Source organism: Tachysurus vachellii, chromosome 24, assembly GCF_030014155.1.
Source record: "Tachysurus vachellii isolate PV-2020 chromosome 24, HZAU_Pvac_v1, whole genome shotgun sequence".
In the NCBI taxonomy this organism is placed as follows: Eukaryota; Metazoa; Chordata; class Actinopteri; order Siluriformes; family Bagridae; genus Tachysurus; species Tachysurus vachellii.
This window is the reverse complement of record NC_083483.1, coordinates 8,552,416-8,578,384: the sequence shown is the minus strand read 5'-3', so window position 1 is coordinate 8,578,384 and position 25,969 is coordinate 8,552,416. Positions and strand designations below refer to the sequence as shown.

Genomic DNA, 25,969 nt, shown 5'->3' with positions numbered 1-25,969 from the left:
CGGGCCTTCTGCTTGGCTGTTGAGGTCGCTCGGCCCTTCGGCTCGGCTGTGGACTTCGCTCGGCCCTTCTGCTCGGCTGTGGAGGTCGCTCGGCCCTTCGGCTCGGCTGTGGATGTCGCTCGGCCCTTAGCTCGGCTGTGGAGGTCGCTCGGCCCTTCTGCTCGGCTGTGGAGGTCGCTGGGCCCTTCTGCTCGGCTGTTGAGGTCGCTCAGCCCTTCGGCTCGGCTGTGGACTTCGCTCGGCCCTTCTGCTCGGCTGTGGAGGTCGCTCGGCCCTTCGGCTCGGCTGTGGACTTCGCTCGGCCCTTCTGCTCGGCTGTGGAGGTCGCTCGGCCCTTCGGCTCGGCTGTGGACGTCGCTCGGCCCTAACAGCCTTTTGTCATGTCTGGTATCGTCTGCGTCCTTGTTTTGTGTTTTTAGTTAATAAATCCAGTTTATTTTATCTATCCTGTATTTGGGGCTGTTTTTATCCCTGCATCGCTGACAATTTAAATAAGGTGTAGAGAGGTTGAAATTTGTATTCATATTGACAAAATAAATGAATAAAATGATATTTTTGAAAAGCTAATTTTAACCTATATGAATGAATGAATGAATGAATGAATGAATGAATAAATAAATAAATACATAAATAAATAAATGTTTTTATTGACATTTATATTTTATTTATTTGTTTGTTTGTTTGTTTGTTTGTTTATTGTGCTATAAATAAGAAATTAAAAAAAAGGTTAGGGTTATAAGAAATATGAGATGAGGGAAGGGGCGGGGCTTCAAGAGGTGTCCGTTCCTATTTAAACCACCTATACCACTGTCAATTATATCAGGTTCATGTGTCAGCTGGCTCACATACTGTTTTTAATGAAAGGGCACTTTTGGAGTATTTTTGTGTGATAACCTGTAGCGGTGTATTCGGATATTAAACTACGGCGCTTCTATGCAAATTGAGTCAAATCTGGCAGGTCTGACAATATAAAGTGTTTCGTCTTTCTTGTCCTTCCTAGTCACAATGTCTCATCAGCTTGTTTAATTTGTCTTGTGCTTAGGAGAGAGATCAAATCAGATGAGTTATGATGCGATTTCAGATTTTTGAAGGACTCTCAGCCTGATTAAATAAAAACCCAGATAGCATCCGTCGTACTTAAAACAACGTTAAATCATAAATCAGAGAGATTATAATTCTTCCTGACACTGTGTCGGATGGATGTCTGATGGGAGGGGAGGAAAACTTGCTCTACACACACACTACTTTAACTTTTGCCAGATCAAATTTTCTTGTAATTATTTTTGCACACCATTTTTAATTAGATGGCATCCCCCACAGATTTAAAGAGTGCCATCATGTGAGTGAGGGCCACCTGCGGGCATGCCGCTGAATCCAATTTGCTCAGGAGGTGTAGTTTGATTATCAACTCTTGTACAAAGCAGGTAGATTTATAGACTTGAAGATGGCATCAATATTGAAATTACTCTTTGGCACGCTCACCTGCCTCCATGTGTTTCCAGCGTCAGATGTGATAAATATGCTAACGTTATTACTATTCAGCTCTGCACCTATGGAACCTATATGGAGACACATGGGGGGAAAAAAAACATTACATTGTGTACAGAATATCAAGATTGTTGAAAAGGAAGTTATGAATTAACTGAATAGATATGAGATTAAATCTACAGACAATACTCTGCTTCTTTAGACATTAGGTATAATACATTCAACATCATGAGTGTGGGATTTTCTGCGCAGATGGTTGGGGTTCGATGAGGTCCAAATGTATTTTTCTTTCCTTTTAACAACAGCTTTCCTTCCATTAGATCCAAAAATACATTGTTTTTATTAACGCAATTTTTACACAACGTAATTAATTGACACTAGCGGTTAATTAAAACGTTTCCTTAATGTTTGTTTGTCTTTATTTTGAAGAACTACTGTACACACATGCATAGTAGGCACGGAAACAGCTTTTCAAAGACAGAAGCTTTAATGAATTGGAGAACAGTTATCGTCCTGAGGAACACTTCCTCCTCTCTTTATAATTGTTTTACTAGTTCGTCTTGATAGCTACTAATTAGGGTTATGCCAAGAAAAGCTGTTTGGGTGAAATAAAGTCAAACTAGACATTGTGCATTGTGTATTTCATAAAATAAAAACAAAACTTCAGACATTTCACGGCTCGTGCTGGTCTGAGGATATTCTTCGTTACTAATCCACTACATGTGTGTTGTGCATGAATTATATATCTTAGTTAAACTTTTGAATACAATGTAGATGAGTAAACCAGAAAATCGGTATGCTTATTAAAGTTGGAGCAAAGTTGGTGGTGACTGTTCTTCACATGTTCCTTTGCTCAACACTCAACACTACATTTCTTTCTTTTATGTACGTGTGATAACCACTGGCCATAATTCCAACACAATTTTTCTTTACTGGGTAAAAAAAATCACTTAGAATGTCTATCTAATGGCAGTTGTTGAAAGATGAATACACTTTCTGTGATTTATTATTATTGAAAAGCATGATACAAGAACAATGGAATAAAAGACGACACTGTGGTTGTATTGACACCGGTCCGCTCCTACTATTTAGAAACAGTGCAGTTATTTACTACGTAATTCTGGAAGTACTACATAATTTTGGAAGTCGTGGCCTAATGGTTAGAGAGTCTGACTCCTAACCCTAAGGTTGTGGGTTCGGGTCTCGGGCTGGCCACGACTGAGGTGCCCTTGAGCAAGGCACCGAACCCCCTAACTGCTCCCTGGGCGCCACAGCATAAATGGCTGCCCACTGCTCCGGGTGTGTGTTCACGGTGTGTGTGTGTGTGTGTGTGTGTTCACTGCTGTGTGTGTGCACTTTGGATGGGTTAAATGCAGAGAACAAATTCTGAGTATGGGTCACCGTACTTAGCCGTATGTCACGTCACTTTCACTTTAATGCCATATATTAATATTTAATCTTCATATCTATTGCTTGCACAAATACGTACATGGGTATTAAAATCAAATGGTTAGTAGCAGTAGTAGTAGTAATAGTATATAATGACGCTGACCTGTTAGTTCCTCTTGGTTGCACAATTCCACTTGTCTACAAACCGTTGTAGAAGAGATATTATTTATATACATACAGTATATACACATATATATGTGTAGATATATATTTACATTATTTACTGTCCAGTGTCACCCAAATGAAGATGAGGTTCCCTTCTGATTCTGTTTCCTCTCAAGGTTTCTTCCTTGCTCATTAGGGATAGATGTTAGAGATAAATAGTCATTTAAAGTACTTCTGTAAAGCTGCTTTGAGAAAATGTCCATAAAATGAAATAGAATTGAATTGAATCGTACTGTAATAAGTGTAGTAGTATTAGGGCTAGTAGATGTATTATTAGAAAATGCAGTAGTAGATGGTATTCAATTCTGTAGCTGTATTATGAATTTGGTATTAAGAATCCAAATATTAGTCTGTTGCTCCAAGAAGAAGTGTTTTAAGAACAAGCTTAATAGAAATTAAAAAAAAAAAATTGTCAATTAAATTTACCAACTGACATTAGACGGGTTTTTAGACCTATAATAAAGTAACGTTTGTCAACCCTTAGTCCAGAGAAATATGTTGCTGTATTGCTATATGTGTAGTAATCAGACCTACAGAACAAAAGTCATGTGATAGAGATGAGGTGAAACTTTTCCAGGTAGATTAAACACAGGCTCAACTATATTCATAATAAAGCTTTCATTAAATATGAGTCCATTCATATTCATGGTGTCTGACCCAGTTAAGCTCTAAAACAAATAATCCCCTAGGTATAAGTCCTAGAGTGCACAAAAAACTAGTAGAGGTTTAAAATTGCCTGATTACAGTTTTATTACATTGTAAAATAAGAAACAAGGAAACAGGTTAATACAAGCAGAAGATTTTTCAGATCTCTTTATGTATCTTTAATAGCCTGCAGAATGCTTAAAACCTTTTCTTTTATTGGCTCACTATCACACCTCCTGCGTAAACGAGGGTGTGTTGTGTGTAAATTACACTCACTTTAGTGTAAACTGAAATATGTCTTATGCATATGACGCAAATAATGGACTAATGGGCGGAGGCTCGAGTAAACGCAGCCGAAGCAGATTCATCATCAGATCGCTGCTCGTTTTGGACGTCGCACGACAGTTTCATGAATCAGATGCATCATTGCGTCTGCCCGGATCTGCACTCGTTTCTGCACATCTTTGATGAATAAGGGCCATTGTTTCTATATTGCCAAGTTCAGCGAGAGTTTTCTGCCATCACAGAACATTATGTGAAACCTTAAATAAGTTACATCTGCCATTCCCATGATGAGGGACCTCAGGACAGTCAAATCAATCACCTCAAATTCACTGCGCTGAGGAACATCTAATATACTTCCCTCTGGGGATTTCCCTATCTAGATAGTCAAGGAGACATTTATACTCCATCTGTGTTCATATGCCAGATGAATATAGTATTTGAATATAGTCAAAGATGCACAGCACTGAGGGTCTTATTCAAAAAAAAGTGCATGCAATCTTCTAGAAAGAATTGTGGTTAGAAAAGAAGGTTGAATGAGAAAAACGGAAGATGACGAAAGACGAGATTTAAAGCACTCTTGCCCTCACTTGTCTCAAGAGCAGCACTTAGCGTCTCTATTTGTTTGCACTAACGCTAATCTTGTTTATAGGCCATATTCGGAAATGGTTTCTCCATGGACTAAATATGAACAATAGCAGCATCATAAAAGCTTGCAATGGAAGTAGGAAAGGCTTTTAATGTACAGACCTTAACATTCAGAATAGCCAAAACAGTCTGTAGAGTAGTGCTGTAGTGTCAGATACACACTCAGTAAATAAGATTCGCTTGTTGGTTGACTAGCATAAGTCACGCTGCTTTTTATTTTGTTTGTTATTTTTTTTGTCTTAACATTATCCTTTCTTCCTTAAAGTATATCTCTAAAAATATGCAGTTGTATAGAACACACACACACACACACACACACACACACACACACAAATGCACACACATACCCATTCTTAACACCATGTCAGCTGATGATTGTCTTTTCATCTATCTGTCCATAATTTATCCACATAGACAATCTTATTGTCAGGGATCAGCGCGGATCTGTCAGGGATCAGCGTGGACTTTTGGACACGTGCGATTGTTTGTTTGTTTTTGTCACGTGGCTGCCCCGTCTTCGTCTGCTCCTCCCTGTCTCCACACCTGTTCCCCATTGTGTGATTGACTTGTCGGTGTATAAATGTGAGCCACGTTGCCGTTGGCAGCGCGGATTCATTAGTTACGTTTGGTCCTAGTTTTGTTTAGTCCTTTGTACGGTCTTCTTTATTTATTAAACCCCAATCATTTGAAGCTATCCTGCGTACGGGTCTGTCTCCTTCCATCCGGAGTGTGACACATATGAACGTCAAGACCTAGGAACTTATTTCTTTATTCATTTTCTGCACAGCCTATGCTACACAGGTCCCAGGGAACTTGTGGCACAAGTCTGTGGACTGAGGGAGGAAACTGGAGTACCTGGAGGAAACCCCTGAAGCACAGATAGAACATTCAATCTCTTTGAACATAGGGTGGGATTCGAACCCCAATCCTGGATGACCAGGTGATTATCTAAATGTCAACGACCATAAACTGAAGTCTTATTGTTTTTGCATCCCAAATGAAGTACTACACTCTACACAATTACACTATGCACCTTGTGCCTTTTAGTGAATGAATTTTAGAAATGTAGAATTCTGTCAAATGGAACACTAATGGTTCTTTTTAAAATGGTAAAGTTTAAGCCATTTCCCAGTCAATGGCAAATGACACTAAAAGCGTGTAAGACAACAACGCAAGTTCGACAACATCTAGTCACACAAACAGAAGTCAGACCCTCAAAAACAACTTTTTCCATTACAATAGATCACACAATGTGGGCTAATAAAAGGCATGAGTGACACTTCTGACACAAAGCAGGAAATGTTGAGTCCATAAACTAAACTGTCCAAATTTGTTGAGTGTTTACAATAAACAATCCAAACAATATGTTGTGTTTACTAGACAACAAATTCTCCCTCCAGGTTTACTTTAATACTCTTGTAGCACTAAAATAAACCTGTAGCACACTTGAGTGATCCAGCAGTCCTGCTTCCTGTTCTTAACAGGGGTTTACGATGTCTGTTCTGATGCAGTGAGAGAGAAAGTGAATGTTGGAGTGTGTAGGTTCTCTGAGAAGGGTTCAGAACCCACACCTTATTTCTTGTCGGAAAAAGAGGTTCAATGAAGTTTGGGTGGGATAACAATGAGAGAGAAATAAAGAAAGCAAAAGAATGCTCCATTCTCTCCTTCACTTCACTTCTCTTCTCATTCCCAATGTTCCCCCATATTCTATTAACTTATATCATCTCACCTTCTTTCATCTCTTTATCTGCATCTATTTTACCCTTCACCTCCCCATTTTCTTTGTCTTCTTTCTTTCTTTCTTTCTTTCTCTTCCTCTCCTCGCTTCACCAGTCCACATTTTATTAGCCTCATCGTGTCTCGTCTGCTGACAGCTCACTGTGTCAGTCTTGAACGGTGTGTATACAGAGAAGTGTGGATAACCAATCAGGTTACAGCCCTAAGATTCTGAAGCTTTTAATTTTTGTACAATTTTCTGTAACTCTGTAAATTACAGTGACAGGATTAAACATCTACTGTTGCTGTATATATAAAAAAAAGAAATCTACATTTTTAAAGTAGGCATACTACACTTTTAAGTATGCATATTTAAAAAGTAGTATGCACATTAAGTATGCATTTTTACAGCATTTTTTTGACTAATTATGTGACTCTGTCCACACTCAGAACTGATTTTGCCCTCGTTTTGAAGAAAGGGCTGATAATCCCAGGTTTCACATAGAATTAGTTCAGAACCGTGCACCAATTGTACAATTACACTCATCACAGGGCTAGAATGCTAGTTGCTCCAACCAATGCGATGATAAACAATATCACTATGGTAACTGGTTGTAGGAACAGCTACATCATGGCGAACACCTTCTTCACCATCGCGAAACTTGAAACTGGACAAAACATGAAAAGTTGAAAGGATCCATCACCTGATGTTGAGTGGAAGCAAAACCCAGACAGTAATTTTCGAGAAGATAAGGAACTGGATCTCTGGAGCTATGTTTAGGTGTTCATCAGGAAAACGTAAGTACAAAGAAGGTCGTTACCTTAATGCAAAGTACTTAATGCAAAGTAATACTAAAAAGCTAAGGCTGTTCTGCTACTGATCTTCTCCATGCATTTCATTTATCTGTGCTGACTGTGACAGATTCTGAATGGATCTGATTCTGGAGATCTGCCTCTCTAAAAGCCACTGTAACACTCGATACTGGTGTTCAGATGCTCTAAAGACATCGATTAGCTGGATCTGGAAGGTTGAGAATAAGATCGAGTGTCCTGACAACAACTTACAATTTATTCCCAAAAGAAATTTCTTTTGTTTTATTCCTCACCTCTCCACTTTTAATCTTTAGTGTCCATCTTTGCTTCTTTTACCTAGGCTCCTGTGTGCTCCTCTCTCTTTATCTGGCATCATCTGTTTTTTGTTTTTTTTTAATTCTCCTCTCGTCTCTTCTTTTCTCGTTATCTCTTTTATTCTACTTGTCACTTCTCTTCCTTTTTTATTTGACTCGTCTCTTTTTCTTTCCTTTTTACGTATATATACGTTTTAAATATTGATTTATTTTCTAATAATCGATTGTGATGCATTAGTGCGTTACTGACATGTTGTGTCTCTAAGCAACAGGATAAAACAGTAGGTTGTTCAATACAAAAATATAATTTGTGTTCTAATACTTTTAGACATTTTCACAATAAGCAGTGTGCATCAGGAGATTTTAGAAGTAGAGTAGTAAAAAAAAAAACAAGTATGCAGGGTGGGATTGTGCCGCTCTGTTTGGTCATTAAAAATAAACAGAGTAGATACTACTTACACTACTGTCTGTATTGTTCACTAATGAGCACTAGGAATTCTGTGTTCATTTCTTTTTCCCTCTCTGCCTGCTAGGATTTGCTTGTTAGCAATGTTTTTTCTGCTGTGAATTGTTGTATCAGAATTGCATTGATGTGACTGATGTCGGGGGTCATGAGCAGCCTGTTCCTGGAGATCCGCCTGTCTAACTGTAGATATTGTTAGCTGGATCTTAAATTGTTCATCAACTACAACACTCAACAGTTGCATTAAACAAAGCAATGTTTGATTAGATCACTTCTGGTTTTTCACAACAAAGCCAGTGAAAACCAGTGAACCTTTTTTTAGACATCATCCGTTTTCGGTTTATTTAATAAATTCAACCTGCCTTTAAAAAGGATTTTTAAAGATGGGAAATAAAGCCCATACAGACTATTAGAGATCATGTGACTGTAGACAGCAGGAATGTAAAGGGAATTAGAGTAGTTGGGAATTTAAAGTTTTTTTTGTGATGTGACGTGACATACGGCTAAGTACGGTGACCCATACTCAGAATTTGTTCTCTGTATTTAACCCATCCAAAGTGCACACACACAGCAGTGAACACACACACACACACTGTGAACACACACCCGGAGCAGTGGGCAGCCATTTATGCTGCAGCACCCGGGGAGCAGTTGGGGGGTTCGGTGCCTTGCTCGAGGACACCACAGTCGTGGCCGGCCCGAGACTCGAACCCACAACCTTAGGGTTAGGAGTCAGACTCTATAACCATTAGGCCACGACTTCCCCCTTTTTTTTAAGCAGGAATGGAAACACTGTAACAAACCCGGACACAGCGCTGGATGCATCAAACCTCAATCTTTGGCATGTTTTGAGATGCTTTTTGACTCAACACAGCTGTAATAATATGGTTACTTGAGTTAACTGTAGTCTTCCTGTCAGCTCAAACCCTTCTGGCTACACTGTGTTGTCCTGTAGATCTACTGCTCACTAGTTTTCCACCCTATTCTGAGTAAACTCTATAGACTAGTGTGCCTGAAACTCTGACAAAAGAAGGAGAGATCTAAAGCACTCAAATCAGCCATGGTACATTGTTCCTCATTGATGTTTGAGGTGAACACTGAAGTTCTTACACAGAATCCGAATCATTATGTGTACTGCATTACTGATTGAGCATCACTACTTCACTTATTTTCTACCTCACTCTCTCACTCTCTCTCACTCATTTTCTACCGCTTATCCGAACTACCTCGGGTCACGGGGAGCCTGTGTCTATCTCAGGCGTCATCGGGCATCAAGGCAGGATACACCCTGGACGGAGTGCCAACCCATCACAGGGCACACACACACACTCTCATTCACTCACGCACTCACACACTACGGACAATTTTCCAGAGATGCCAATCAACCTACCATGCATGTCTTTGGACCAGGGGAGGAAACCGGAGTACCCGGAGGAAACCCCCGAGGCACGGGGAGAACATGCAAACTCCACACACACAATGCGGAGGCGGGAATCGAACCACCAACCCTGGAGGTGTGAGGCGAACGTGCTAACCACTAAGCCACCGTGCCCCCTATTTTCTACCTAGCATGTAAAAAAAGTTTATTTAGTAATGTATGTATACTGTATGTTCTAAAGCTTTACTCATTTGTCCACAATAACCAGAGTCAAATAATAGTATAAAAAATATCATCAATGGTAGAATTTATGGTGTTGAGAGACAGTAAGAACACAGCTGATTTCTTCAAGAATCCTATAAGACTATTCTGGTCTTTTTTTGGAAGGTATATTTAATGACAGAAATTTACTCGGATTTCAAAAGAAACGTGCCGGGATTATAAAATGATTATATGACTCAATATTGTATGACAGGCGTGTATTCCAGCAGTGCTAGGTCTAGTTTAGCCCACAGAATTTTATTCTTTGAAGTTTTATTACTATTCTGAACTTTGGATATTGCCAGAGGAAATGCACTTACCTGATGCCACTATGATTCCCGGTGCTGAATCTTTGCTGGCGATATTTCCAGACGTATAAGGGTTGGCCGACACGTGGAGTTGCAGATGTAGGGAACAGTATGGCTACAATCAACACACACACACACACACACACACACACACAAACATTAATTTTTTGTCATTAACTGTGGTGAAAATCAATATAAATTCTCTTTAAGTAGCTTCAACTAAGCTGTCACTCTCTAGCCAGAAGGCCCTAATTTCAAATCCCACAGCAGCACACACTCCCACTGGTTGCATCCCAACATTAATTTTGATTGGAATAACCTTTAATGGCACAATTCTCATTACACGTCTGCAAATGCCAATGGTAACCACATGTTGCACTGGCTGTTTGGGGGTTTATTAAAACTTTGACATTTTCTGACAAATAACTCTATAATGGAGCTGAAAGCAAGGCTGGATGTGAGACCATTAATTAGTAAAATTTATCAAAGGGTAATTATTTTTTGCATCAGGCATCCAAGTGAAGTAGACGAGTGCTGATGTGTCTCGGGTTGCTGAAGATGTCTTTAACTACATCAAAGACAAAATAATAAACACAGAACATCATTTGTCAATCAAATAGTCGAGTTGTTTGGAAATGTTTCATAGGCCAAACCGAACTAGTATTTCCTGCTAGGATGTATTAAAGTTTTGGTGACACTAAGTTTCTTTGTACTGATATACAGTTTGTATTGTTTCAATTATCTGTACATTTTCAAACAAACTTGCTCATTGAACAGCTTTTTTGTATTTAACTATGCTCATAAACTCCATGATGCAAATGAAAAAAAAAAAAAAAATGACTAAATGAATGAAATGACCAAATCCATGGCAGTCTATGCTAATGCTACATTTGACTAGAGGTCGTTGCTCATAACTCTTACCCTCTGACTTAAAGAAAACTCTGCATTGTTTTCTTAAACCAAATTTTCTCTGAGTTTCTCTTAAGCTCATTCTGCTTTCTGTAGAGTTTGATTACAATCAATCCAAAGGTTTTTTCTTCCTTTACATTCACATGTACATAGGCAAATAATTCAATGTGCGCAATAATGAGTCGTGAAAGAAGCAGTGCTGCCGAACTCCTTCGAGAATACAAGCAGCTCAATACTTTATGTCACCTGACCTTTTAGTGGAAGGTTGATGCCGTGCCATTGGACTTTGATGAGTGAGGGTGATGAGTGTTGCTCTTTTTGATGCTTAACTCTGACTACATTAGACAGGCGGCATTTAACGAGAGCTCTCAGTCTCATTATCACTCACTCTCTCACCCTCTCTCTCGCTGTTTTGCTTTGTCACCCACCTTCCATCATAACTTACATCCTCACACACACACACACACACACACACACACCCCTTTTTTCTCATTCTGTCTCACCAAAATGCAGTGGATGCTGTTCCCTCGTAGATCAGTAGAGGGTGCCTGCAGCAGTCTCCAGTCTCTTCCTTTATTGTATGTGATGTATGTCTTTACTTGGTCATCTAATTTCTTGTTGGCCAGAAACATCCCTTTAATTCCTGCTACCTAAAAAAAACGAGGACGAGGCAGAACAGGAAGTCATACCACGTTCAATAAGTGAGGACTTTAATCTGGCCGATGGCGGCAATTTTTAGCATATGCTAATGGTGATGGGTGGCGACCTCAATCAAAGCACTGGATTCCTCTCTGCAGGCCGGGTTTAAAGGGCGAAAGCTATCATCAAGTGTGTAATTATATTCTAGCAAGATAAAGTAAGACTGAGATTTGTGTTAGTCTATCTACTACATGGACAACTTGTGTTTAGATTAACACGATCTAAACTGAGTAGATTATGTGTTTTACATTAACATCGGTGAGCTAGGACAGACGGTTGACTCTGGTCTATGTGACACCATGCACATTTACACTTAGCATTCATAGCATTAAGTTTAATAGTAAAAAATATCGCCTCAGTGAATAAGGATTCATCTCCACATTATTTTGGCTGCTGGTCATAACAGATGAGTTAGTTTTAGTTTCGGATAAGTACAAATGGAATACCTCATATAGCTCGATCATAACGTTGCCCTCGGGTCCCATGCTGCTCATAACGTTCTCCAAAGCGAGAGTGTAATACACTCCTCCGGCCTCTGAGACGTACAGGTTATAAGTGTCGTTCTGATTCCACTCCTGAACCGCTGCCACCACACGGTTTTCATCCGTGCTGATCACGTGCAAGTCCTGCAAAGTAAATGTAGCTATAGATATTTGCTAACTGGAATAAATCACTTTTACAATATATTCTAAACAGGGAGAAGTCTTTAGGGTAAAGATCTTCAGTCTTGACCACAAAGAACCCATGTGGCTGCTAGCAAGACTCCCACGTATTTAGTCAGTTCATCTTGGGCTCCAATCAACTATCATTGATACCTCCTGCTTGGCTGGCATGCAAACCTGCAGCCACACAGGCTCTTTGTGGACAAGATTAAACACCTCTGCTTTAGGACTTTATCTACTAAATACACAGTTTGGAAAGATGTCTTCCATGAACTGAAATGTCTTTTGTTTACCGCAAATAAAGTTCTAGTACCTCTATGTTTCTGACCTAATCTACTTACAGGAAAACAGCATTACTGCCAGTCTGAAATGTATTAGCGTATTTTATTCCTGCTTTCTTTTATGGCTTTCTCCCAGATTTCAGCCTCAGTCACATATGATGGTTTTTCTCAGACACAATTAGCTTTTCTTCGTCACTGTGATATTGTTTTTCATGCAGACTTGACATCATCTTAGAAGTTATATATATATAACTTCTACATATATATATACATATACACATATGTATATGTGTATATATATATCGTCGCTGTCGGGCCGAAACCTCATATGTCCAGATTTGGTCAATTTCATATTTTTTCACATATCGATACTATTGGTCAGTCCCCACGTGGGTCTGTTATTTTTACAAGTTATTAACAAATCTAAAGTCTTGAAAATAGCTTGAGCGCAAATCTCTTAACTCCATTGGACACTTCAACTGTCCACCTCTTCCTCACTCCGCGGGAGAGCTTCTCGGCATATTTCTCCTTAATAAGAGTCGCAACGAATCAACACGTCTTCTGAGGTAAATGTCTTCAAAACACTGGGCTCAAAGAAAAAAAAATCTTGACCCCCGCTAGTTCTGGTGCTCGTCTGAGGACAGGAATTTAGCGCAAGACAATCCACTGCAACGTGGAGTAAACACTGTGCACTGCAGATAAGGTACGGCGTTTTTATCATTTCCTGAAAAATAACATTTTTGGAGATACGAGGATTCCACCCGACAGCGACGATGTATGTATATACTATATATATATATATATATATATATAGGCCTATATATATATATATATATATATATATATATATATATATATATATAGGCCTATATATATATATATACATATACAGCCAGTATTATAGTTTTATGCTTATTATTGTTGTTGAATCCCCAATAAATAATTAAATGCATTTACCCAAAATATTTCATTTGCCATATTTACATATAGAAAAAGCAAAACCTTTAGACTTAATTTGATTTTCTTTTCCAATCAAGCACAGCTGAATATAAATGTGGTGGCATGGAGTGAAAGGGCCATGTGGAGAGCCAGGCTGATCCTGCCCCGCTGTGCCAAATCAGATTAATAATCACGGTCAGGCCTTATTCTCTTTACCCAGCTCTGACACAGAACTAATATTCTTATTAGCTTCAAATTGAGCTTGTTGGTCTCGGATAACATTGAAAAGACACGCTGGCAATTTGTGAATTTCATCTACCACAGACCGTGCAAGTTTAACTGTGCGCACACACACACACAAATACACACACACACACACCTGAATGCACTGTGGAACCTGAGTGAATTTAACATATTTAATTGTCACATTATAGTAAGTGACATATCTTATTTTATTTACAATTAATAATACGACTCTTGCAAGAAACATCTCAGGAGTTCCTAGACTTCATCTGTGTAATGGTGAAATTATTAGAGAATCTGTTAGTACCAGGAGATGGAGCACCGAAGATAAACTAACAAATTTACATACTGTATATTTACGCTTGCAGTATATTGCCTAGATGTTACCTTTGGAAGCGTGTATTTGGGTAGCTTCATCGGTGTGAACAGCTCTCGCCTTGATGACACGTAGTAGATTGGCCGACCGCCTGTCGACACCTTTGGATAATAGAGACAGACACAAACACAAGTACAAGAGGTTACTTTTTAGACCAGGTGGCAATTTACCAGTGAGTACAAGCAGCCCTCTATAAATGCTGTTAGGTGCTAGAGACAATTTATCAGCTTGAAATTGCTTGGTCACTTTGTCACATTGAATCGCTTCCCGAATTTAGCCCACGCCGTATGAGCATTATAGTTAGACAGGGATGAAAAACATACAGAACAAGATGATCGCGGAATGACTCTGTGAACTCGCACAAAGCCAATTCCAGCTCTTTCTCATGGATGCCATCTTTCACTGTGGTGTTTTTAACAGTGTTGGTGAATCTGTCACCACTTCGGGGTAAGCCACAGCTCTATTCCCCTACCATGTCACCTCCGTTTATTACTCACCTGCACAAACACATACTCGTCCTGCACCACCAGAGAATTGGGGTCGATGTAGCCGGGGAAAGGTTTGCCCTTGTTGGCCTCCGTACAGTTCTGCAGCTTGCAGGTGATATACAGAGCCTCTGAAAGAAACAGTAATAAAAAAAATAATTATATAATGGTCTGAATTTAAAAGGAAAGCAGGGATTAATGAGCCCAACAGAGTGCTGTTAATATTCTTTACTAGATGTAAACAAATGTGATAGATGTGATAAACAACCGAGATAAAAAAGAACTTGGTGGGTTAAGAAATCATTAATGTGAACAAATACAGATTAAATACAGGTTATAAACAATATTAGAAGCACAAAAAACAAGATTATTGCAGTCACCTGCTATGAATTAAAAATCTGCACATATGGATAATTTACAACAAATGCAAACAGATGAATAAAATCATAAAAGATTTTTAACAAACATTGTTTATAATGCAGTTCTAATCATAATGTTAAAAATTAACATTAATAAAGCTAATATTAAGATATTTTCTTTTTCACACATCACTGAACATTTATTGGCTCGGACAGGAAGGAATTCATTTTAAATCTATAATGAATGCAAAAATTATGCTGATGCTCGTACATCTGTATTGAAATGTTGCTCAAAAGAGCCTCGTTTATTAGTAGTTTATTACTTAGTTAATTCCACTGACTATATACAGTTATAGAAAAGAAAATGATTTATTCACACTCTCAAGTCACTCACATGAGGATGGGTTCCCTATTGAGTCTGGTTCCTCTCAAAGTTTCCTCCTCATATTTAAATTTAACAAAAATATGTATTAAAATTTTAAGCTTTGTAATTTTTATTCTTAATTTTTATATTTCCGTAAAGCTGCATTAAAGGTGGGGTCTCTGTTGTTTGAAAGCCAATGTTGACATTTGAAATCACCAAAACAAACACGCCCCTAACCCAAATGGGTCCCACCCCTGTATTGATAGCTCCGCCCACACATATATACGTAACCCAGGCAACTAATGGAAAGAAATGTGTCTTTATCATAGCTGAAGGGAAGAACAATACGATTGCAGATAAACAAACAAGCAAAAAATGACACACAAGCATAATCATGGAAAGGACAAAGGCATATATTAGTTCTGTGTAACAAAGCAAAACCAACGTTACTCACCTATCGAGAAGGAAAAAAGCGCCTCGGCGTCTTAAGTAAAGTTGGTCACATATTCACAGATTGGAGTTTCCCGAGTCAATAACTCCTGAGCTAAACGCTGTTACTACACAAAACACGGTTGTAGCTGCGTCTCTACATTACTACGATAGAAAAGAGGTGTTATTTGTGTAGTAACAGCGTTTAGCTCAGGAGTTATTGACTTGGGAAACTCGAATCTGTGAATATGCGCCAACTTCCTGCTCCTTCAGTTCTCTCCAGCGCTGGAAAGCTGATCCTATATTAACACGTCCTACTTCTTGCCTTATCGTAAGCCTTTCTTCGCTCTGTTTCTTTGTTTTTATCCTCCATGTCAATGTTAAAACCGCTTTCTGCTAATGTCACACATGCTCACTGAACACTCTCTCCGCCCATATTGACAAGACACGCCCCTTTCTGGTCATTGGCTACACGTTAGTTTTGTTTTTGTTTTGTTTGGCGTCCCAACGCAGTTTTCTGAAGCATTTCTCAAACAAAGGAGACCCCACCTTTAAGACAATGTATATTGTTAAATACGCTTTACAAATAAAACCGAACTGAAAATTTCACTGGATTAAAAACTATTTGTTCATATAGTATCAGATCAGACACCCTGAAACTCACACTCGTGTACCTAATAAATAATACAATATGCACTAGTGTACTAGCATTTCCCTAGTCAGATCGCTAGCCCAGCTAATGTTAGCGATAAACAAAGATTCTGCTGCATGATATAGTAAATTGAGACAAGTTTGTCTCCTGTTAAAAAAAAAAAAAAACACTAAGGATATAACAGCGTAATTAAAATTCACATACTGAAATAACACCTGTGACAAATACAAGCTAGCATACTAGCAGTTATTAAGGTGTGTAGCAAGCTTAGCCACTGATACAGACAAATGTATTTTACTTGATTTGGTACAGAGTCACAATGTATTCAGATTAAAGAGAGAAACATGGAGTAAATACTGAAATCATATTCATGTTTATATTTGAAAATTCAAGCTAGTGAGCAATTCTGACCAGTTTGCTAATTATAGCTAGCTAGATAACTAATGCTAGTCATATCTATAAAACCTAAGGACGATCTCTCCTTGAATACATACATTTTATTTTTAATAAGTATAAAGATGTTTTAGATTATGTTTAGTTATTTCCTGTGCATTACTCTAGACAGATTTTTATCAAAGGTGTGTGGGCAAAGTGCTACATCCTGATCTATTGGAACACCACATGAATAAAAAAGGAAGTTAATTCTAACAGCGATGTGTGATATTCACTGATGCTGAATGCACATAATACAAGACTTTTTTTTTCTTTGATAATTTTTGAAAAGCTTAATTATATAGTCTGAATCTGACATGGCAGTCAGGCAGCAGGTTGTTAATACGTGCAATGACAAGCCTGGACTCAGGCCTAATTAGCACATGTATAGTCCCTCTGAGTAGCACAGTGGGTGGTGTGTAAAAAGAACAGATCTTCACTTCACTTGATATAACATAATGTATATTCATAGTGATTCAAATTACAGTCAGATGGAAAATGTGTTACATTCCACTTTTTTGTTACTTTATTTGAAGGATTGTTTATGTTAATAATTCACTAGTGACTAGTTACTGAATTTTGATTAGTTTTATATTAGTAGTTACAGTTGAAGTCAAATGTTATGATACACCTAATACTGTACAGTATGTTAAAACTCAATTTTGGAACAAATGGCACACATTTTATTTTCTTATACAGTACATTTCCTGGGTATCTACTTTATTTCCAAAAAGCTAACAGAAACGGTTCCTTTAGACTTTTACATCAGGTTTTCAATGCGTCAGATATTTACTAGAGATGAGCCGGATACTCGGCTGAAACGAGTATCCGGTACGGATAAAGCACTTCTGCCGAGTACGAGTATTATACGAGTAATACGAGTCAATATCTGTGCTCGGATTGAAAGAAAATCATCATTGGGTAGCTGATTGTGTCAGCGTTCTGTGATAGGCTAGTCACAGCGCCCCTCCCCTACACACATACAGATGTATTGTGTTGCTGTGTGTCGCTCTGCTCCCTCACAATCACACACAGAACAGCTCTCTGTCTCTCCCTCAGTCACTCGGGTTCGTGGGTCTTTTCCGTTAACGTTTAGGGTTTCTTCAGCTTTTTACTTCGGGTTGTAACGTTAATAATACGTACTTACTAACCAGTAGAGTTCTGGTAAACGTGGGTTCGTTCAGACGTGGTGCTTGCTTGGTAGAATGCGACTCGCATTGCGTCTCTGCCTGTCGGACATGTTTTTTCTTTTTTAAACCTTCAGCTGTCTCTAACCAGTAACCAGACACTGAGTGTCTGACATGTTTTTGCTGTATTTCATAAAAACATAAAGGTAGTAAGCTAGTGTTATAAATATTACAAATTAATTATTACCGGTTAAAGCACCGGCCATTTCAAGACAAACCCCGCCTACTTCCGGGTTAGGCCCCACCCACTCCGAGTACAGATACAGATACAGATAATTCATATGGTTAACAGATACAGATACAGATACAGATAATGCTGTACTCACTCATCCCTAATATTTACATTCAATTTGGTGGCATGGCCTTTTTTAATTGCTTAACATAAATTGAACCCTTGCTGAAGCTAACAAGCTTCTCATAATACTCTAGAATTTATGCTAATTTCAACTGAGTTTGATTATTTTACCGACGTGATCAGACATGCTTTTGCAGTTCATTTAATAACTGTTCTATGGCATTTAAGTCAGGACTTTGTGATGGCTAGTCCAATACGTTATAATCCTGACATTACTCTTCTGTCCACAAGTCTCCTTCCCACCTTTCCAGTCGAACATGCCCATGACATAATGCTACCACTCCCATGTTTCACAGTTGAGATAGTATTCATCGGATTAAAAGCCTCGCTTTCTAGGAATATTATGGCCAAAAAAAAAACGTTTTTTGTTTAATCTCATAAGAAAACATTCACCCAGAATGCAAGTCTTCATCCTGGTGATCAACTGCTAAGTCATTTTTTATGCTGGTCTTGTACAGTAGGTCTTCCTTGTGTAACCACCTTTCCGACCATGGTGACCGTGGTCGGTCTCTCTGAATTGCCCCATAGTAACAGTAATCCCTAACGCCAGTGGCCTCTTCCAGCCGAATAATGCACCCTGCTACACTACAAATATTGTTCAGGAATGCTTTAAGGAGTAAAGAGATCAAGATGCCTCTAAATTACCTAGAGCTCAATCTTGGATCAATGATCAAGCATCATGTGGGATGTTCTGGACAAATAAGACAGATCCATACAGGCTCAACCTCACAACTTTCAGAACTTAAACCATCTGCTGATGAGGTCTTGGTGCTAGTTTCAGACTGTGTGGTCCCAACATTTCTGATTTCCACATGCATTTGAACATTTGATGCATGTAGAAAGCAAAGTAATGATGTTATTCAAATTTAAATAGTAACTTTTATATCGCACTAAATGTAACAATAAATGAAAAAAATCAAATAAAACATGTAATTACTTCAAAAATCATGATTAGATTTGGCAAATTGCTGTGGTTTAGGAGGAATGAAATACTTTGGGATGGTCGTAATGATATCGCACCGCCCCAGTTGTTCATTATATTTTATAACCACGCATCTGGAGGTGTATTATTTCTCCCTGTTTTCATTACTTATCACAGCATGCATTTCTTCAAATCCTTATTCTATGTCAAATATATCAATAAACAGTTATACATGTAGTGATGGAAAGCTTAAGGGGAAGAAGCCTCACACCTGTCTGCTTAGGACATCCCTGTTTTTCTCGCTCAGCTATAATAATAATAGAAATGATATCATGATGGCCCTATTGAATGTATACAGTAGTCCATCTGACCATATCCCTAGTGACCCAGCATTCAGCAGCAATATGTAGCTCAGAAATACCTCACAGCTCTCTGTCTGTATGTAGAGTCACCGGGTAAATGTCACATGGCCGTGGCCTATAAAGTGCCATTACTCTTAATTGCTTGAAGTTGCTGAGTGGCCAGTAAGCTGTGAAGATTTCTTTCTGTGCATTAGACACCATCATATTGAGGTTTTAAGTGGTCTCTGTACTTGAATAACTTATTTGCTTAGTGAATGATGGTGATGATGATAGCTGACAGGTCAATGAAATGGAATTAAAAGTAAACAGTCTTACGTGTCTCAGAAATGGTAGTCTCCAGGTGAATCAGCCCCGGTTCTTTATCCAGACCCATTTTAGACCTAATGTGTGTGTGTTTGAGAGAGAGAGAGAGAGAGAGAGTGAGAGAGAGAGAAACTTTTATTAAATACATATATGACTGTGAAGTGCAAATAATCTACTATGTAAAGTTTTGTATTTAACGCTATTTAATCGCCAACATTTAACGACCTGCTCTATATAAGCAAGAGTTAAATGCACTAGCATAATCAATATTAATTGGTTATATTAATGCTTTCAGCATTTATTTCTCATATATGCTTTTTTTTTTAACAAGTATTAACAAGTAACCGTAGCTGTTATAATACTGAAAAACTCAGTACAAAAAAACAGCCTTTCAACAAAATATAAACCTTGGAAAATCTTCCCAGATGTGCAAAAGATAATAACCAGCGTACGTGGCATCACTCTTGAGCCAGTGCTTCAGTAAAAAAAAAAAAGCCTTTAGACAGCCTTGCACCATTCAATAACCTTAACCATTATTCTTACAGAAGTACTGGATACATCATGCAACCATTAAACCTGAAACCTTTAATTTTCTTTCTTTAATAAAATGTCCAAAGGCACCACCTTCCATTTTCTTCCTTCCTTCCTGTCTTTTACTTCATTGTTCAAAAAAAAAGGACTAGAACAGGAAATATTTATTAAAGTGACAGAAAAACAGAGGGATGTGCTCCAGAAAGGTACACTGAAAAAGAAAAGGTATCCTCTGTGTCTGTATTTATTGGACAGTGTTGACAGTGTTCCCGAAACTACATCCGAGTTTGTCCTTCATCTTCCATAGCAAACATGTATGACGGATCTTGCTGGTACCTGTAAAGATTTCCACATCCTGTTAAAATTCTTTTTTGTTTGTTTATTTTTTAACCCAGTCAGATACAGGTAGGGGGGTCTGATTCAAGACCTGTCGATAAACTCTACTTTTCGATCTTCGTCTTCATTTCACTCATATTTGAAACAATATTTAGAAGAATGAGATTTGAGTTTGGATTAAATTAGGTTCTTTGGTGCTGAAAACCCACATCCTGAAACTGATCCCTTGCTGGTAAAAAGCTAATATTTGGAAAGTGACGGATAGACCGCTAACAAGGCGGCTTATGTAATTCTTAAATGCTAAAGAGATGGCAAATAAAATATTTATGAGTAAACAATGAGTAACAGGCCACATTTATCATACAGTTAATACACAGATATATTGGTCACAGGAACATTTACATAAGAAATATGTTTTTCATGAAAATCAGATTAGTTTGGGGAAAACAATTCCTAAGAGAGTTCTGAGTGTGTGTAAATTTACGCATAAGGAAACTCATTAATATAAATCTCAGCTGTCATATCAAACTGTCCTGAGTTATTAAAGTCCACTTTACTAGAACACGTAGAATAGATAAGCCTTCATTTTGTCATATACATCACAGCACAGTGAAAATCTTTCTTTGAATATCCCAACTTTGGACGTTAGGGTCAGAGCACAGGGTCAGCCATGAGATACAGAGATACTGGAGCAGATGGAGTTAAGGGCCTTGCTCAAAGCTTGGCAGTGCTGCGGCTTAAACAAGTAAATTCATGCTTATCTTTTCAGTCAATCACGTGGCAGCAGCACAATAGAAAAAAAAACAAACATGTTAATAGTGTAAGAACTTCACTTAATGTTCTCATCAGACATCTGAATGAAGAACGATTGTGATCTCTGCCACCAACATACATGCCACGATCAAATTTGACACAATCGAGCTGTTGATCTTTTGGGATTTTTACACAATCGTGAGGAAAAAAATGAGTGAGTGACAGTTCTGGGATGGAAACACCTTGTTGATGAGAGAGATGGTTTGAGCTGTCAAGAAAGATACAGTACCTCAATTAATCACTCTTTACAAATGTGCTGAGCAGAAAAGCATCTCAGAATGCAAAAAAACATCAAACCCCAGCCAATAACAAGCTATCGTGTGCACATGCTCACATAAACCGGTGTCTTTTTTAATCATCTGCTCTTTTTTGTCTTCAGCTGTCCAGTTTCAGTCAGCAAGTTGTTTTCGCCTGCATCTTTTATCTTGTAATAATTTTTTTTTTTATTTCAGTGAATTTTATTTAGGGGGGCACGGTGGCTTAGCGGTTAGCACATTTGCCTCACACCTCCAGGGTTGGGGGTTCGATACCCACCTCCACCTTGTGTGTGTGGAGTTTGCATGTTCTCCCCGTGCCTCGGGGGTTTCCTCCGGGTACTCCGGTTTCCTTCCCCGGTCCAAAGACATGCATGGTAGGTTGATTGGCATCTCTGGAAAATTGTCCGTAGTGTGTGATTGCGTGAGTGAATGAGAGTGTGTGTGTGCCCTGTGATGGGTTGGCACTCCGTCCAGGGTGTATCCTGCCTTGATGCCCAATGACGCCTGAGATAGGTACAGGCTCCCCGTGACCCGAGGTAGTTCGGATAAGCGGTTGAAGATGAATGAATGAATGAATTTTATTTTTAAAGAGTTTTGTATGTGTCACTAAATGTAAGTCAGCTTCACCCGAAAACAGTTAAAAAAACATTTATAAACATACACACACAAGCACGAAGAACATCATTGTTCACAATACGTTTGTAAATCTGAAATTGAACAAAGAAATTAATTGCCGAGTCTATTTCACGATTCATATTAAAGCAAGCTATATCAATGCTCTTTAGTTTCTATTCCCCTTAATAGTGGTGCTGCTAACACTTGGGCTGAGTTTGTTAAGGATTTCATGTGGCTTCGCTCTATATTGGAACTCAGTACGGTCTGAAATCGTCCTCCGTCGCTGTTTGACTAAAGTGTTCGCATTCCAAAACCTACTCGTGGCCCAAATTGTCTCTAAATGGCTGGATTTGACTGGTGAAGATTATCTGCCTTTGGATGAGATATCCAAAGTAAATAAGGCACAGATGAAGAAAGAGAAAGAGATGGATGGGGAGGTTTGGGGAAAGAAGATCCATTTCCCTGGAGTAGAGATAATATATAACAGCTTGTCTTACACTACATGCATGCCAAGATGTATTTGCATATAGATAATCAATTTTTATTTTTCATTATACTTTACTAAAGGTGTAATCTATTATAAATGCTATACATTTTTATCCATAAGTATTTGGATAATGACATCATTTTTGAAATTTGGCCTCAGTACACAACCACAAAGGATCGGATATTAAGCAATCAAGATGCGGTTGAAGTGCAGACTTTCAGCTCAGAGAAGGGATCCTTAAAAATTGTTGTAATTCCTTAATGTAATGTAAATAAGTAGCAGTAGTTTTGGTGAAGTAAAGCGAGATCACAGTTTCTACTTGTTTTTTTTATCGGCTCACTAGGCTTGTGAACACACAGGTCAAACTTAACCTAGATAAAGTGTGCACAAAAGAAAAGTAACAGCTACCAGGTGTAAATAAGTGTCTGAGGTCCTGTATGCCTTTCGCTTCAGGGAATTGGCTTTTCCAGCTGAGAATTTTATTTGTGTTTGAGAAAAGCTGAGAAAGCAGAAAAGTGTAGTTTTCAGGTGAAAGTCAAAAATCATAAATTTTACATCTAAACTGTGAGGGTGGCACCACTGGGCTTTAAAGTAGGACCTATTTGTTAAGCTCGGAACCCATAACTGCCCAAAAAGTCCTTGAGGAACACAATTGTCTGAGTGTGCTTAAAAATTACTCACTCATTTTTTAAAACTGTGAATGGTTAAGGTTTAATCTACAGCCCTAAAGGGATTTTCAGTTTGTTTCACTTCATGTTCAGGCTGTTGTAATCAAACAAGCGCTTCTTTAGTCTGATGGCTAAATCCGAGAGTCTCAAGAGGAGCTTCTTCCCTCAGGCCATCAGACTGCTCAACACAGACATGCTGTCAGAGACGCGGGATAAAAACGGACCCAAACGCAGGACAGCTAAATGAAAACAGGATTTATTAACCTAAAAAACACTAAACAGGACAAAGACGAACCAGACGAATACAACAGGAGACAACAGGATTCCGCGCTGCACAAGGCAACGTGGCTCAATTAAATAATACAAATAATCATGACACATGATGGACAGGTGTGCAGAGGCGGGGAGGAAAAGACAAGGGACGGGGCAGACACGTGAACAAGGAACATAAACAAAAGGCACATGGCCGAAGTCCGGGCAGAGTCCTGACACATGTCCATTTATCAGATCCTTTAGGATTCCATAAAGACTTTTTTACACCATTGTAATTTACACCATGTAAAAATTGTATTACTTCTTCTTATTTAATTTCTATTTATTCTATTTTAATTAGTTCTTGAATTTAGTTTATTTATATGCACAGTCTAAGATGGAGATGGTCAAACAGGGACAGAGCTTGAACATAAACTTGAGTTTTGTTGAGTTGTTAGGATTAGTGTTTGTTTTTTTTACCTGAAGTGCACCAAAGGCGTAGACTAAATAAACGTGAGCTGGAGCTCAGTTAACCCCCTGAGGTATTCTACAAGGTTATTACAAGGGTTGTAATAAGGGCATTACGGTTGTTTAGCCTTAAATCCAGTCCCACAATTTTTTATTATTCACTTGTCGCAAATTTATTGCCATTTGTGCCACAACATGTCTCGGTCTTGGCCATTCGGCTTGTTAAATAGGGTCTTGGACTTTCTGTTCTTTTCACAGGTTTTACAAGCAGTAAGTTCCTCTTCTGGAAAACATCAGCACAATGCAGGAATGAAGCAGAAAGCTTGGCCTTGAATAGGATTTATTGGTTTATGGCCTCGATCTTGACTCTGCCTCACTTTTATTTATTTAGACTGGATCTTGACTTAGCTTTAACCCACTTAAAACTTGAAAAATCAATCTTCATAGTTGTGGTTTTGGGCGTCTTGTTCCTAGATTCTATATAGAACCCCATAACAGAAGGTTTCTCTTTCAGAGAAGTTTCCAATTTGACCTTTTTAGGAAAAGCTTAAATCTTTAAACTCTCAACCCATAAACTCTATTTTTCCTAAAAAGATAATAACAGTACGGTGCCCTGTAGAAGGAAATCTCAGTGGAAATCTATGTTCATATCCTCTATTTAATTCACAGTGTTACAAAATGCAGGGCCTCAAAGTAATCAATGCTGGGTATTCAAAAGAAAGTGCCTACCAGTAGAATCGATTCGGCGCAACCCTTTCATGAACCAGCTGCCACCGTCGTCCAAACTCGACTGAGCTGTAAAGCTGCGGACAGAATGAAACGCAGGATCAATTCGTTAGCTTGAATGAAAGGCAAACGCTGAGTGACCTTGTGTAATTATACGACGTATATATAACTCAAGTTCTTTGAAATAAAAAAAACACAATTTTAAAATGCGTCCCAACATTTCTTATCTTTAAAAATAATAACCTAAGCTCAAACGATATTATTCAACCTTCCTGAATTCTATCTTAATGGAAGCAAATTTAAATTGAATGTTGGCAGCATGCATGGTGTTCTAGCTCACTTCTGAATTCAAACATCACATTATCCATCACCAAACAAGACAACAGCTGTGTTTATATCTTCCCAGCAGGCTTTCAGTGTGAGGGGAAAAAAAACTAAATGGGTCTTGAAAAGAACTTGATTTTTTTTTTTTGGGAAAAAAAAAAAACAGCCATGCTTTATAACATGCGAGGGTGGTCTCGCCAGGCATAGTGAGACAGATCTAAAGCAGTGGGGGGTTTGTGCAGTCTGCGTTAGCAAGCCTGCGCCTCACTAGGGTGCTGAAATCTCACAATATTACCGACTTCCATAACTGCTGCAGATGCCACCTGTGAGTGGATGGGTTTCAAAATTATAGAATCATAGATAGGAAAGAAAGATGAGTGTAGGGAAATTGTGGGTTATACCAGAGGTCACTGGGCGTCGAGGTGCCTCAATTTAATTAGGGTTACAACAAAAGCTTGGAGTTGTTTAACTTGGAAGATTGTTCTTAAACAAGGTGGAAAGGGAAACATACGTGAATATAGTACCATTAATTAACTAATATAATTAGGTCGTCTGTGAACAGAAATAGGGCTAATGAATACCTCTAGTCTTGAGATGTACACT

The 25,969-nt window shown here is 38.5% G+C and overlaps 1 protein-coding gene across 1 annotated transcript in view; it reads right to left on the bottom strand.

The window, feature by feature from the left end:
* LOC132839287 (VPS10 domain-containing receptor SorCS1) overlaps positions 1-25,969 on the bottom strand; it is a 221,771-nt gene that overhangs the window by 38,920 nt on the left and 156,882 nt on the right. Inside the window, exons 5-12 of the mRNA XM_060860185.1 lie at positions 25,046-25,119; positions 19,902-19,966; positions 14,537-14,655; positions 14,051-14,140; positions 11,985-12,164; positions 11,343-11,489; positions 9,943-10,045; positions 1,483-1,559 (exon numbers count right to left, since the gene is read on the bottom strand). Of these exons, the coding sequence (XP_060716168.1) occupies positions 1,483-1,559; positions 9,943-10,045; positions 11,343-11,489; positions 11,985-12,164; positions 14,051-14,140; positions 14,537-14,655; positions 19,902-19,966; positions 25,046-25,119 (855 nt within the window). The remainder of the gene's footprint in view (positions 1-1,482; positions 1,560-9,942; positions 10,046-11,342; positions 11,490-11,984; positions 12,165-14,050; positions 14,141-14,536; positions 14,656-19,901; positions 19,967-25,045; positions 25,120-25,969) is intronic.